At 42.3% G+C, this 14547-nt stretch overlaps 1 protein-coding gene across 6 annotated transcripts in view; it reads left to right on the forward strand.

The window, feature by feature from the left end:
- aff2 (AF4/FMR2 family, member 2) overlaps positions 1 to 14547 on the forward strand; it is a 690205-nt gene that overhangs the window by 447007 nt on the left and 228651 nt on the right. For all 6 annotated transcript variants that reach the window (XM_059976692.1, XM_059976694.1, XM_059976693.1 and 3 more), the window contains 2 exons: positions 1044 to 1080; positions 1331 to 1382. In XM_059976692.1, the coding sequence (XP_059832675.1) occupies positions 1044 to 1080; positions 1331 to 1382 (89 nt within the window). The remainder of the gene's footprint in view (positions 1 to 1043; positions 1081 to 1330; positions 1383 to 14547) is intronic.

Here is a 14547-nt window from a genome sequence, read left to right on the forward strand (position 1 = left end):
GGGTCATAAAGAAAGCTCTTGGCATGTTGGCCTTCATAAATCAAAGACATGAGTACAAAAGATGAGATGTGATGTTGAAGTTGTATAAGACATTGGTGAGGCCTGATTTGGAGTATTGTGTGTAGTTTTGATCACTTTCCTACAGGAAAGATATAAATAAGCTTAAAAGAGTACAGAGAAAATTGACGAGGACGTTTAATAGAAATTTTGATAGGTTTATGGATGGTAGGGGTATCGAGGGCTGTGGTCCTGGTGCATGTTGATAGGAATAGGTAGTTTAAATGGTTTAGCATGGACTAGATGGGCTAAAAAGCCTTTTTCTGTGTTGTAATTTTCCATGTCTCTAAAGAATATGAAAGGGTATCAAGTGTATGGGATATTTGGTTGCATCTCTCCCAGCGGAATTCCTGCTCATTTCTGAATTGGTATGAGCAACAATTCTGCCCGTGAACTCTCTCCCTGATTTAAGCCAACACTTAATTGCTAAATCCAGGTAAATAGAGTCAGCCCAAAACACTGACTATTTAGTCCTCTCCCTAGATGCTGCCTAACCTCCAGCTTTTTGTGTGTGTTGCTTCATTTCTGAGTCTAATTTGGCCCCTTCTTTCATTTAATTTGGATTTTTGACCAGGATATATGAGACTTCCATTTGTCACCATACAAACAGGACTATGGAATTCCTTTGGATAAAGCACAAGACAGCCTGCCCTTTGTAGTGATAGGCACTGCATTAAATACTACAGAGAGACATTGTTAGGAAGACATAAAATGTGATTCTTTCATCAGCAATATTTTATCAACCTGATCTTTTTCCCATTCTGTTCAAATTGTGTGTTTAGTTCCAACTCGTCCAGCTAATTATCCAACACAAGCACTCCAACACAATGCCATTGTATTCTGCTTAATTGCTTTTGTATTATCAGTCATTAATTTCTGCAATTTCAATGTATTGAATCTAAGTGAATACATTCTTACCTATCTTGGCTTGCACTGTAGTGGTTAGGGAGCATGCTCTAATGTACCTCCTGTTCTTTATTTTATAGGATTCTCAGCATCTAACCTCTGGGTACAATGGACAAAGTAGGTCACCCTTTACTGTCATTTTTCCTTTGAAAGCCATTTAATGTTTTGCCTGTAATTAAACTTAACGTTGGAATGTTAATTGCATGGTGCTGGTTTTCTGATGATGGAAGGATCATTTCCCTATGATGAGGAATTATCTGTCACAGCATGTTAACAGTAGAATTTCAAGGGCTGTAACAACAACTGTAGACAGGTTCTGGGTAAAACAACTACAGACCTGACACTCTTGACGTTTGGTCCTTCACAGAGCGGTGTGATGTTCAAGGGAAACCTCCAACCAAGTCAGCGCCACAAAAATCGTGAGTACCACTGGGCTGAGTTCTTTTAAATTAAAAAATCTCACTCGTTTTGTCTGTAATCTAAACTGGGTGAAATGTGTAGAGGGCTCTCAAGACTTCAGTGATTGACTTTGGCTTGTGATCCTGACCCAAGAATTCTTTTTTTTCCCTTTCAAGTATAGAACTGTGCCAAACATGTCCTTACTTTAGAAATTAACTCGGGTTACCCATAGCCCTCTATTTTTCTGAGCTCCATGTACCTATCCAGGAGTCTGTTAAAGGACCCTATCGTATCCGCCTCCACCACAGTTGCCGGCAGCCCATTCCACAGACTCACCACTCTCTGCGTAAAAAAACTTACCCCTGAGATCTCCTCTGTACCTACTTCCAAGCACCTTAAAATTGTGTCCTCTCATGTTTACAGAAGAATATTGGCTGAACTCTGGTGTTTGGGTACCTGACATACAGGCCAAAGCTCAAAGTGTGACAAGCAGTTTTCACAAGGTGTTCATACTAACCCTACCCCCTTCTTCTTCCTCTTACCTTTCAACCACAATAATCCTTCCAGTCCCCCCACACCAGTGGTTTCTAACCTTTTTTATGCCATGTATCAATATCCTGGTCCCTCAACACCAGCTCCATAGCAAAGCAAGCCCAGCGGCTCTACTTTCTGCGAAGGCTGAGGAAAGTCCATCTCCCACCCCCTTATCCTTATCACACTCTACAGGGGTTGTATTGAGAGCATCCTGAGCAGCTGCATCTCTGCCTGGTTTAGAAATTGCACCACCTCAGATCGCAAGACCCTGCAGCAGATAGTGAGGTCAGCTGAGAAGATCATCAGGGTCTCTCTTCACGCCATTACGGACATTTACACTACATGCTGCATCCGCAAAGCAAACAGCATTTTGAAGGACCCCACACACCCCTCATACAAACTCTTCTCCCTCCTGCCATCTGGGAGAAGGCACCGAAGCATTCAGGCTCTCATGACCAGACTATGTAACAGTTTCTTCCCCCAAGCTATCAGACTCCTCAATACCCAGAGCCTGGACTGACACCAACTTACTGCCCTCTACTGTGCCAATTGTCTTGTTTATTATTTATTGTAATGCCTGCACTGTTTTGTGCATGTTATGCAGTCCTGGGTAGGTCTGTAGTCTAGGGTAGTTTTTTTTCTGGGTTGTCTTTTACGTAGTTCAGTCTAGTTTTTGTACCATGTCATGTAACACCATGGTCCTGAAATACATTGTCTCATTTTTACTGTATACTCTACCAGCAGCTATGGTCGAAATGACAATAAAAAGTGACTTGACTTGATTTGATTAAGCAAGGGGTCCATGGACCCCAGGTTGGCCACTTCTGCCTTAGATGTATTCTTCTTTCCCTCAACTAAATACAGGGATGATTCTACATTCTCACTATTCTCTTGGAGAAAAGGATGTTTCTCCTAAGTTCTGACTGGATTTATGAATGAGTATTTTGCTTAAGTGGAAGATATTGCTCTGCATTTCTCCACTGATCCTCTTGAGAAGTTTAAGAACCACTTCAGACACTGCTCTAGTTTAATAATGCCAAGTGATCTCAATCGCCATACCCATGCCCCACCCCTCCCCACATACACATGCAGCCACCCATAAGGACTTACAACCACAGTTCACACATCAATACACCACAAAGCAATCCAAACGCTCTCTCTCTCACACTCACTCTCTTTCTCTCTCTCTCTCTCTCTCTCACACTCACTCTCTTTCTCTCTCTCTCACACTCACTCTCTTTCTCTCTCTCTCACACTCACTCTCTTTCTCTCTCTCACACTCACTCTCTTTCTCTCTCTCTCTCTCACACTCACTCTCTTTCTCTCTCTCTCACACTCACTCTCTTTCTCTCTCTCTCACACTCACTCTCTTTCTCTCTCTCTCACACTCACTCTCTTTCTCTCTCTCTGTCTCTCTCTCTCTCTCACACACACACACACACACACACACTTACCCACACATACATACATCCACACACACACAAACCCCTGTACACAAACACACACTTAAATTCACACACTCGCACCTATACACACACACTTATCAACAGACAGACACACACACTTACACCCACACTACAACTTGGTTAAGTATAACTTGCAGACTAGCGAAGGGAAGGAGCATGTTATACATCTTTTGGTGGAAACATATCTCCATCCTCGACCCACAAAATAATACCTGTGGTAATTATATTTAAAACATAGTGAAACTCGTTTTCAGGATTACGTTGCATTGAAGCAGTGGAAAACTTGAGTTCAGCAATCAAATAAAATCTGTCTGGGTTGGTGTTAAGCTTTTTTAAGACTTCTTGAATCCAGGCGATATCTGATGCCAGTTCTTGCCTCCTGCCAATGTTCCTTCTAATATTCTTTTGCATCTGCACAGTCCAAGCATTGCTTTACATAGAAACACAGGAACATAGAAAACCTACAGCACAATACAGGCCCTTCGGCCCACAAAGCTGTTCTGAACATGTCCCTCCCTGAGAAGTTACTAGACTCCCCCATAGCCCTCTATTTTTCTAAGCTCCATGTACCTGTCCAAAAGTCTCTTAAAAGACCCTATTGTATCCGCCTCCACCACCGTTGCCGGCAGCCCATTCCACGCACTCACCACTCTCTGCGTAAAGAACTTATCCCTGACATCTCCTCTGTACTTACTCCCCAGAACCTTAAACCTGTGTCCTCTTGTGGAAACATATCAGCCCTGGGAAAAAGCCTCTGACTATCCACATGATCAATGCCTCTCATTATCCACTGTGCAATGTGTTGTGCATCATCCAGTGTTTTGGCCTGAAAACTGCACAGTACTCTAAAAGAAAATTCTGTAATATGCATACTATAACTACTGAGAATGAAAACTAAAAAATCACATAGTTCTAATTGTACTTATTAATTGAAGGATATCATGAAAGACAATACCACAAAGAAAATCTTACATGTTGCATAAACTTTAAAACTTAGACAACAACAGCATTCAGCAGACTGGCGGTTTATTAACAATGAACTACAGACCTCCATTCTGTGTTTACTGTTACAAGTTGTCTAAATGGTGTAACATGAAGCACTACCAATGTAAATATGTTGAAGTTCTAAAATGTTTCAAAGTAAAGGTTTGGTATGTTTATTATTTAGAAAATTTATGGATTATATTCATTAATACATAATTACAGAGTATTTCTCAATTACTCTATATTAACATAGGTTTCATAATTGTATTAATGTAACTTCAAAATTATATTAACAATATATAAAATAAAGACTCCAGCTGCACAGCAACATTCTGCATGGGAGCATTTCAGTTACGAAAGGGAACAGTGCCTCCTTCATACCTCCTATTTTGATGCTACACTACTGTCATAGAAACTCAGAAAACCTACAGCAAAAAACATACACCTTTGTGCGAACATTTCCTTACCTTAGAAGCTACCCAAGGTTACCCATAGCCCTCTATTTTTCTAAGCTCAATGTATCTATCCAGCTGTAACATTACCACTTGGCTCTTAAATTTAGTATGACAAATAATGAAGGCCAATGCACTGTCTTAACCACAGCGTTAACCTGTGCAGCAGCTTTGAGTGTCCTATGAGCTTGGACCCCAAGATCCCTCTGATCCTCCACACTGCCAAGAGTCTTACCATTAATACTATATTCTGCCATCATATTTGACCTACCAAAATGAACCACTTCACACTTATCTAGGTTGAACTCCATCTGCCACTTCTCAGCCCAGTTTTGCATCTTATCAGTGTTCCACTGTAATCTATGACAGTACTCCACACTATCCACAATGCCCCCAATCTTTGTTTATTCCCTCTACTTCCTTATCCAGGTCATTTATAATAATCACAAAGAGTAAGGATCCCAGAACAGATCCCTGAGGCACTCCACTGGTCACCAGCCTCCATGCAGAATGTGACTAATCTACAACCACTCTTTGCCTTTTGTGGGCATGTCAGTTCTGGATCCACAAAGCAATGTCCCCCTGGATCCCATGCCTCCTTACTTTCTCAATAAGCCTTTCAGGGGGTACTTTATCAAATGCCTTGCTGAAATCCATAACACTACATCTACTGCTCTACCTTCATCAATGTGTTTAGTCACATCCTCAAAAAATTCAACCTGGCTCGTAAGGCATAGCCTGCCTTTGACAAAGACATGCTGACTATTCCTAATCATATTATGCCTCACCAAATGTACATAAATACTGCCTCTCAGGATCTTCTCCATCAACTTACCAACCACTGAAATAAGACTCACTGGTCTATAATTTTCTGGGTTATCTCTACTCCCTTTCTTGAATAAGGGAACAACATCCACAAACTTCCAATCCTCTGGAACCTCCCTCATCCCTATTGATGATGCAAAGATCATCGCCAGAGACTCAGCAATCTCCTCCCTCACCTCCCACAGTAGCCTGTGGTACATCTCATCCGGTCCTGGTGACTTATCCAACTTGATGCTTTCCAAAAGCTCCAGCACATCCTCTTTCTTAATTATCTACTTGCTCAACCTTTTTAGTACGCTGTAAGTCATCCCTACAATCGCCAAGATCCTTTTCCAAGGTGAATACTGAAGCAAAGTATTCTTTAAGTACCTCTGCTATCTCCTCAGGTTCCATGCACACTTTTCCACTGTCACACTTGATATTTTCTCCATCTTGCTCGCAGCTGCCAAGGTCTTAACCTCTGGAATTTTCCTCGTAAACCTCTCTGTCTTTCCACAACTCAAACCAATTTTAAGAAGCTCCTCAAAGTCTTCTTTCATCAGGTTATTTGGTCACCCTTCCTAATTATCTCTTTATGTGGAACAGTTTCAAAAGTTGTCTGGATTGAGGTTATTGATGTTACATAATTGTGGTTTGTAACCTGAGTAATTGCACCCTCGCAAACTCCATGGTATGAGTTTCTGACAGATGGCCTATTTTCCTTCTACATCTCCAAAAGGTGATGGTAGATTGATAATTTATCTGTGAGTTTAAATTCAGGGCAGAAGAACCAAGGGGAACTTGATGGATAGCCAAGAGAGAATGACCTGTAAGGTCGACAATAAAAAAAAGAAAAAGATTAATAAGATGCACAAGGGGGCACTTTAAGATCATAAGATCATAAGACATAGGGGGATGAGGCCATTTGGCCAATTACGTCTTTTCTACCATTCCATCATGGCTGATGTATTATCACTCTCAACTCCATTCACCTGCTTTCTCACCATAACCTTTGACACCCTTACTAATCAAGAACCTATTAACTTCCACTTTAAATATATCCAATGATTTAGCCTCCAAAGCCCTCTTGACAATGAATTCCACAGATTCACAACCCAGATACAGAACTGCAGTCTTAAACACAAACAACACACACAAAATTCTGGTAGAACATAGCAGGCTAGGCAGCATTTATAGGCAGAAGCGATGTCGATGTTTCAGGCCGAGACCCTACGTCAGGACTAACCGAAAGGAAAGATAGTAAGAGATTTGAAAGTAGAGGGGGAAGGGGAAATGCGAAATAGGAGTAGACCGGAGGGAGTGGGATGAAGCTAAGAGCTGGAAAGGTGATTGGCAAAAGTGAAAAGTTGAAGGGCCAAAGGAATTATAGATGGGGAGCAGTGAGAAAGGGTTTCACTAAACTCCCATCAAAGAGATTTAAACTTCTTCAGTGTAGGCATCACTGGCAGAGGCTTTGCAATAGTGAAGTTAAAGAGCAAACACGAGGAAATCTGCAGATGCTGGAAATTCAAACAACACACACGATATTCTGCAGATGCTGAAAACCCAGAACAGCAACCACAATATACGGGAGGAACTCAGCTCCCATGGGGAGGAATAAACAGTTGATTAGTTGATGTTTTGGACTGAGAGGCTTCAACAGAGTAAATCTGGGATTTCTTGTGTCTTCAACTGAGTGGCTATCCTCTGTGCCCTCTATAATATACCTCTCCTAAGCTCAAGATAACTGTGTGATACAGCCAGCCCTTCTAAAATCCAAAGAATGAGGGCAGATCTCATTGATACATATCGAATGTTGAAATGCCTTGACAGTCGATTTCAAGAAGGTGTTTCCCATGGTGGGGGGAGTCCATGACTGGTGGACATAGCATCAGAATAGAGGCACATCATTTTGGAACGGAGATGGGGAGGAACTTCTTCAGGCAGTTGGATAGACAGGGTCAGCAAGATGGCGGCGCGACGCAGTTTGCAGCGGCCTCTCCAGAGCTGATATCTGTTATTTGCCAAGCGGGGTACTGTGCACAATCCTAATCTGATGAAAAATGGACGTGGGAGCACGGAGGAAAATCTGGAAATCTCCAGGAAGGCCTTCTGCTTTGCTTCTGCTTTGCTTCTGCTGTTGTGAGGTCTGGGTCTCTGCTGAGAAGAATAGGCCCCCTCGGGGTATATACCTCGGGGGTCGCATTGCCAGTGGCCATTGGTGGGGGCGTCACAGTGCGCTGGGCAGAGGATGGTGCTCAGAGAGGCTGTGCCGATGGGGATGGTCAGGGATTTGACTGCCTCAGAGTCTGATGCGGTCGGGGTGCTTTCACTGTGTGCTGCGTCTGCGAGGCTGAGTCCGGCGGCACCTTGGAAGTCCATAGTGGGGGTTTTCCCTTCTGCCGCCTGGGTGGGATAACGAGTCTATTAGGACCCTGAGGACTTGTGGAAACTGTGTGGTGGTTTCTTTCAAACTTATAGTCTTTTAACATCTTTGGACTATTTTTACTGTGACCATGGTCTGTTTTTTTTTATCAATTATGGTATTGTCTGCACTGTTGTAACTATATGTTAACTATATATGTAACTCCTTGGTTTTACGTAGGTCTTGCAGCTTTAGTTTTTGGTTTGTTGGATGGTAGAGTTGGTCTCCTGACTTGGTGTGTCTGGGTAGTCTTGATTTGTCTGGTGGATTTGGAGCTCCTTTCCGGGGAACGTGCTAAGTTGGTAGCGCGATATTAATACGCAGCAGCCTTTCTGGACTGGACTTTGAGGAGAATGGTCCTGGTATGAAGTCTGGCTGACTCCTTGCACACTTTCCATCCGGGTTGAGCGTCGAGCCAGCAACCTGGCCTTGGGAAAAACAGACAAATGCTAAAGAAATGTCAAGATTTCCGTCAAGGCGTGAAGACTAACAACAGCAACCTTACAGTCTTATGGTCTTAATACCTCCTCCTTTGGCATCGGAGTTGTGAGATGCATGAGATGCCATTGAGATACACTCAGAGATACACTCTTCAATACAATAGAGCTGCACTTGCTTCAATCAAACAGTACATCAAGCCTCTGCACAAAAACCAGACCATAATCAGTAATTTCTTTTTTCCAAACAGAATTACTATACACATGATTACTTGTCTTTTTTATAAAGCAAACTGCACCCAGAATAGCTTTGATGACAGCGAACAAAGCAAGAAAAGCCATAACAATAAACTTTGATTTGAACGGCTTTGAAAATGAGAATTTTTTTATGAAGATCTATATTGGCTGTTGAGCTCATTCAAACAAAGGTTATAAAAATTCCAGGCAGACTTATTCCATCTGTCACCACCATTGTTATTTTAATTAGACTGGGACCTGATTGTGCCAGGACTGTTAGGAGCAATCTCCTGGTTTTGCGTGGTAATACAACGACACCCAGGCAGAGTGGAAATGAATCACATTCAGTGATCACTCTTCTGTATTTGCTGGATCTAATCTTATGCACAGAATTTATATTTTATAATTTAATTCTGTGCACCTTATTCCACTAGGGAAGTAATCCTGCTTTTGTCAGTAGAAGTTGCTGCAGCTTTTGGTATGAGTTTTTCTGTCTGTAATTCATGGAGAGCTCGATTGTGCACACCTATAGAATCATAAAAAACCACAGCACAGAAACAGACCCTTCAGTTCGTCTAATCCATGCTGAAACCATTTAAACTGCCTATTCTCATCAGCCTGCACCAGGACCATAGCCTTCCATACCTCTACCATCCATGTACCTATCCAAACTGCCCTTAAGTGTTGCAATCAAGCTTGCATGCACCACTTGCACTGGTAGCCTCGTCCACACTCTCATGAGCCTCTAGTGAAGAAGTTTCGCCTCAAGTTTCCCTTAAACTTTTCACCTTTCACCCTTACCCATTTCCTCTGGCTGTAGTCCTACCCATCCTCAGTGGAAAAAGTTTGCTTGCATTTACCCAGTGTATATCCCTCATAATTTTGTCTATCTCTATCAAATCTCCTCTCAATCTTCTACATTCTAAGGAATACAGTCCTGACCTATTCAATCTTTCCTTACAACTCACGTCCTCCAGACCCAACGGCCTCTTCGTAAATTTTGTCTGTACTCTTTCAACTTTATGTGCATCTTTCCTGTATACTCACATCACGCTACAAATGTGCATAGAGAAAATCCTAACATGCTACGTGACTGCGCGGTACTGAAGCTGATCTGTGGCAGACATGCAGGCTTTACCACAGGTGCTCAAAACTGCCCAAACCTACCCACCATCAAGGACGTACATACAGAAAGGTGTCAGAAAAACCCCATCAATATCATGAGGAATCCCATGCACCCCGCTCATGGACTGGTTGTCCCACACCCATCAAGGAGGAGGCTACATAGCATCCATGCCAGGACCATCAAATTCAACAAGTTACTTTCCTCAAGCAGCAAGGCTGATCAACCCTCCGCACCCCCAACTGCCACATCTTTATCATTTGCTATCAGAGTCACCTTATTGACAGACATGTCACTTTATTAACATGCAATCAATCTGTGTACATTTATCTAATGTATCTATATTTACTGTGATTTATTATTATTGTGTTCTTTATGGTATGTTTGATGGCTCTGGGACAGCACTTGCTGGAGTTTAGTAGAATAAGTAGGGCCTTAATGAAACGTATCGAATGTTGAATGATAGAGTGGATGTGGAGATGTTTTCTATCGTGGGGGATTCTAGGACCAGAGGGCATAGCCTCTCAATAGAAGGATGTCCATTTAGAATGGAGAGGAGGAGGAATTTCTTTAGCCAGAAGATTGTGAATCTGTGAAATTCATTGTGGAGATCAAGTCGTTGGGTATATTTAAAGCAGGGATTCATAGGTTCTTGATTAGTATGGGTGTCAAAGATTACAGGGAAAAGGCAAGGGAATGGGATTGAGAGGGATAATAAATCAGCCATGATAGAAACAGACCAGACTTGATGGGCTGAATGGCTTAACTCTGCTCCTATGTCTTCCAGTCTTATGGTTTTGCTGAAGATATCCAGCATTTGCAGAATCTCTTGTGTCTGTGAGCAACAAACGGTCTACTGGAGAAGCTCAGTGTACTGGAGAAACTCAGTGAATCAAGAAGCAGCTGTTGTGGGAAAGGAATTGTCAACCCAAAACATCCACAATTCCCCCACAGATACTGCTTGACGCAATGAGTTCCTCCAGTTAAATAAAAACCAGAAACTTTATTTTTATTCTTATTTAGAATACATAACAGAACAGGCCCTTCTGTTCCAATGAGCTGTGCTACCCAGCAACCCACCTATTTAACACTAACTAATCACAGGCAGTTTACAATGACCAAGTAGCCTACTAACCAGTATGTCTTTGGACTGTGGGAGGGAAGTAGAGCACCCGGAGGAACACATATAGTCACAGACTCTTGTACAGATGGTGACAGAATTGAACTCTGAACTCCAAAGCTCCTAGCTGTAATAGCATTGTGATATTTACTACATTAACGTGGCCTCCTATTGGTGACATGTTGTGAAATATCTTGTTTTGCAGCAGCAGTACACTGCAATTCATAAAAAATACTATGTTTCCATAAATAAAAATAAATAGGTATATAGATAGCTGGACAGACGGACAGACAGGCAGACCATGCAAAAAGAGATCAAGCTAGTGAGGTTCATGGACCATTCAGAAATCTGATGGCAGGGAGTAAGAAGATGTTCCTAAAATTTTGAGTGTGTGTCTTCAAGCTCCTGTACCTCCTTCCTGATGGTAATACTGAGAAGAGGGAGATCATATTTTTTTATAGCGTATTTCTACAAACGTACTCTGGAGAGCACTTGGACTGATTGTATCACTGTCTGGTATGGAGGGACCACTGCATATGATCGATGAAAGCTGCAGGAAGTTGTAAACTCAGCCAGCTCCACCAAGGGAATGAGCCTCCCCAGCATCCAGGGCACCTTCAAAAAGTAAAGATTCAAAAATAGTGGCATCCATCATTATCACCCAGGAAATACCCTCTTCTCAATGCTACCATCAAAGAAGAGGTACAGGACTCTCAACGTTTTAGGAACTTATTTTTTCCCTCCGCTATCAGATTTCTGAACAATCAGTGAACTCATGAATACAACCTCATTGCTTTGTTCTCTTTTCACAGCTATTTATTTTTATATATTTCTTATTGTAATCTCTAGTAATTTTTATCTCTTGCACTGTACTACTGCTGCAAAACAACAAATTTCACGACATTTGTCAGTGATAATAAACGTGATTCTGATTCCGATTCCAGCCTCTTCTGTTGTACCTTGATTTCATGTGGGCCCTGCCACAGTTTTTTCACTTGTCCAGTACATTAGTTTGACACTGTGCTGTCAATGAACATCACAATATCTTGGTAGACAGAAAGCCGCTTTTCCATTGTGTTATGTGTCTGGTGAACGTAGTACCACGCCACCTCCTTCACATTTTGGTTATGTAACTATGAATTCCATGACCCTGTTACAAATAGATCAATAATATTAACTCAACTCTTCAGAAATAGAACTCTTACTAATAGCAGACCTGAATTAGGTATCTGTCTGTTCATCTACCCAAGGAACAAACACATACAGAAATGCATAAATGCACTCAGCCTCCAACCTGATGGCATGAATATTGATTTCTTCTTCTGGTTAAAAAATAGTTCCCCCTTCCCCTCTTCCCCTATTGCCCACTCTGACCTTTTACCGCTTCTCGCCTGTCTATCATTTTTCCCTGGCTCCCCTCCTCCTTCCCTTCTCCCATGGTCCACTCTCCTTTCCAATCAGATTCCTTCTTCTCTCGCCCTTGGCTTTCCTGATCAGCCTGGCTTCACCGATCACCTTATAGCTAGCCTGCTTCCCCTGCCCCCACCTTTTTATTCTGCTGTCTTCCCCCTTCCTTCTCAGTCCTGAAGAACTTTAATTGGATTGAATTGAATTTCAGTTTATTATCATTTAGAAACCACAAATGCAATGCAATTAAAAAATGAGACAACGTTCCTCCAGAACGATATCACAAAAGCACATGACAAAACAGACTACAACAGAAAATCTGCAGGCATGGACCAGGAGGGCCAAGATGGCCTGTTTCCGTGCTGTGATTGTTATATGGTTATATGGTTATAACGCTTGGCAATCCCCAATCCAGTGTCCAGAGAGGCTGCTGCGTATTACTATTGCGCTACCATCTTAGCGCGTTCCCCAGAAAGGAGCTCCAAACCCACCAGACAAAACAAGACTACCCAGACACACCAAGTCAGGAGACCAACTCTACCACCCAACAAACCAAAATCTAAAGCTAAAAGACCTAATCAAAATCACATAGTTACATATAGTTAACATATAGTTACAACAGTGCAAACAATAGCATAATTGATAAAAAAAAAAGACCATGGGCACAGTAAAAATAGTCCAAAGATGTTAAAAGACTTAAGTTTGAAAGAACCCACCACACAGTTTCCACAAGTCCTCAGGGTCCCGATAGACTCGTTATCCCATGCAGATGACAGAAGGGAATACCCTCGCTATGGACTTCCAAGGCGCCATCGGACTCAGCTTTGCAGACACAGCACACAGTAAAAGCGCACCAACCGCAGCGGACTCCGAGTCCGTCGAACCTCCGAGCCTCCGACCATCCCCTCCGGCACAACCTCTCCGAGCACCATCCTCTGCCGAGTGCACTACGACGCCCCAGCCAACGGCCACTGGCAACACGACCCAGAGGCCTGGGGGCCTGTTCTTCTCAGCAGAGACCTGGACCTCACAACAGCAGCCGCAACGAAGAAGGCCTTCCTGGAGATTTCCAGATGTTCCTCCATACTCCCACATCCGTTTTTCATCAGATTAGGATTGTGCATGGCACCCCGCTTAACAAATAACAGATATCAACTCCGGAGAGGCCATCGCAAACTGCGTCATGCCGCCAGAAGTGTCTCAGCCTGAAACGTCAACTGTTTATCTATTCCATAGATGCAGCCTGACCTACTGAGTTCATCCAGCATTTTGTGCATGTTGCTCTAGATTTCCTGCATCTGCAGACTTCCTTGTGTTTATAATATACTCAGTGGCCATTATATTTGATACCTCCTGTACCTAATAAAATGGCCACTGAGTGTGTGTTCATGATCTTCAGCTGCTGTAGCCCATCCACTTCAAGGTTCAACCTGTTATGCATTCAGAGATGTTCTGCAAAGCACTGTTGTAAAGTGTAGTTATTTCTGTTACTGTTGCCTTCCTGTCAACTTGAACCAGTCTGGCCATTCTTGTCTGACCTCTCTCATTAACAAAGTGTTTTCACTCACAGACCTGCCACTCACCGGATATTTTTTGTGTAAACTCCAGAAACTGTTGTGTATTAAAAATGACATATTTCACTTTACTTTCTGTGCTTCAATGTACATCATCATTATTTTGTGCCATGTTGTACAACATGGGCGATCATGGCCTTCCAGCTGCCTTTAATCTCAGAAATCTTCAAAACATTTGCCTGTCCATCCCTTGTTGTAACTCATGAATGTTTCTTACATCAGCATTTCCTATCGCTGCAGGTTGTTGGAGCTTCTCTTTCCTCAGTATATATCCTAGAACTTCCAGCCGTCATTTCCTGATTGACTGTATCAGTTCTTCTCTTATTCAGTTTTTCACAACACTTCCTCATTTGTTAGTCTGTCCTTCCACGAAAATTTCATCAATCAATTCTTTTGATCATTCTTCAATTTTTGATGTACGCTTGCAAATAAATCTAATCTTTTCTCCTTTGACACTACTTCCTCCCAAGAATAACCAAGTCATTACCCCGTACAAGAAGATGGACCCTTGACCTTGCTGTCTACCTACGCTGCAATTTCTCTATTTCTTCTACATTTTATTCTCTATTGTTTAACCTTGTACAACCTGAATGCACCGTTACAATGAATTGATCTGTAATGA

This window comes from Hypanus sabinus, chromosome 8 (assembly GCF_030144855.1).
Source record: "Hypanus sabinus isolate sHypSab1 chromosome 8, sHypSab1.hap1, whole genome shotgun sequence".
NCBI classification, from domain to species: domain Eukaryota; kingdom Metazoa; phylum Chordata; class Chondrichthyes; order Myliobatiformes; family Dasyatidae; genus Hypanus; species Hypanus sabinus.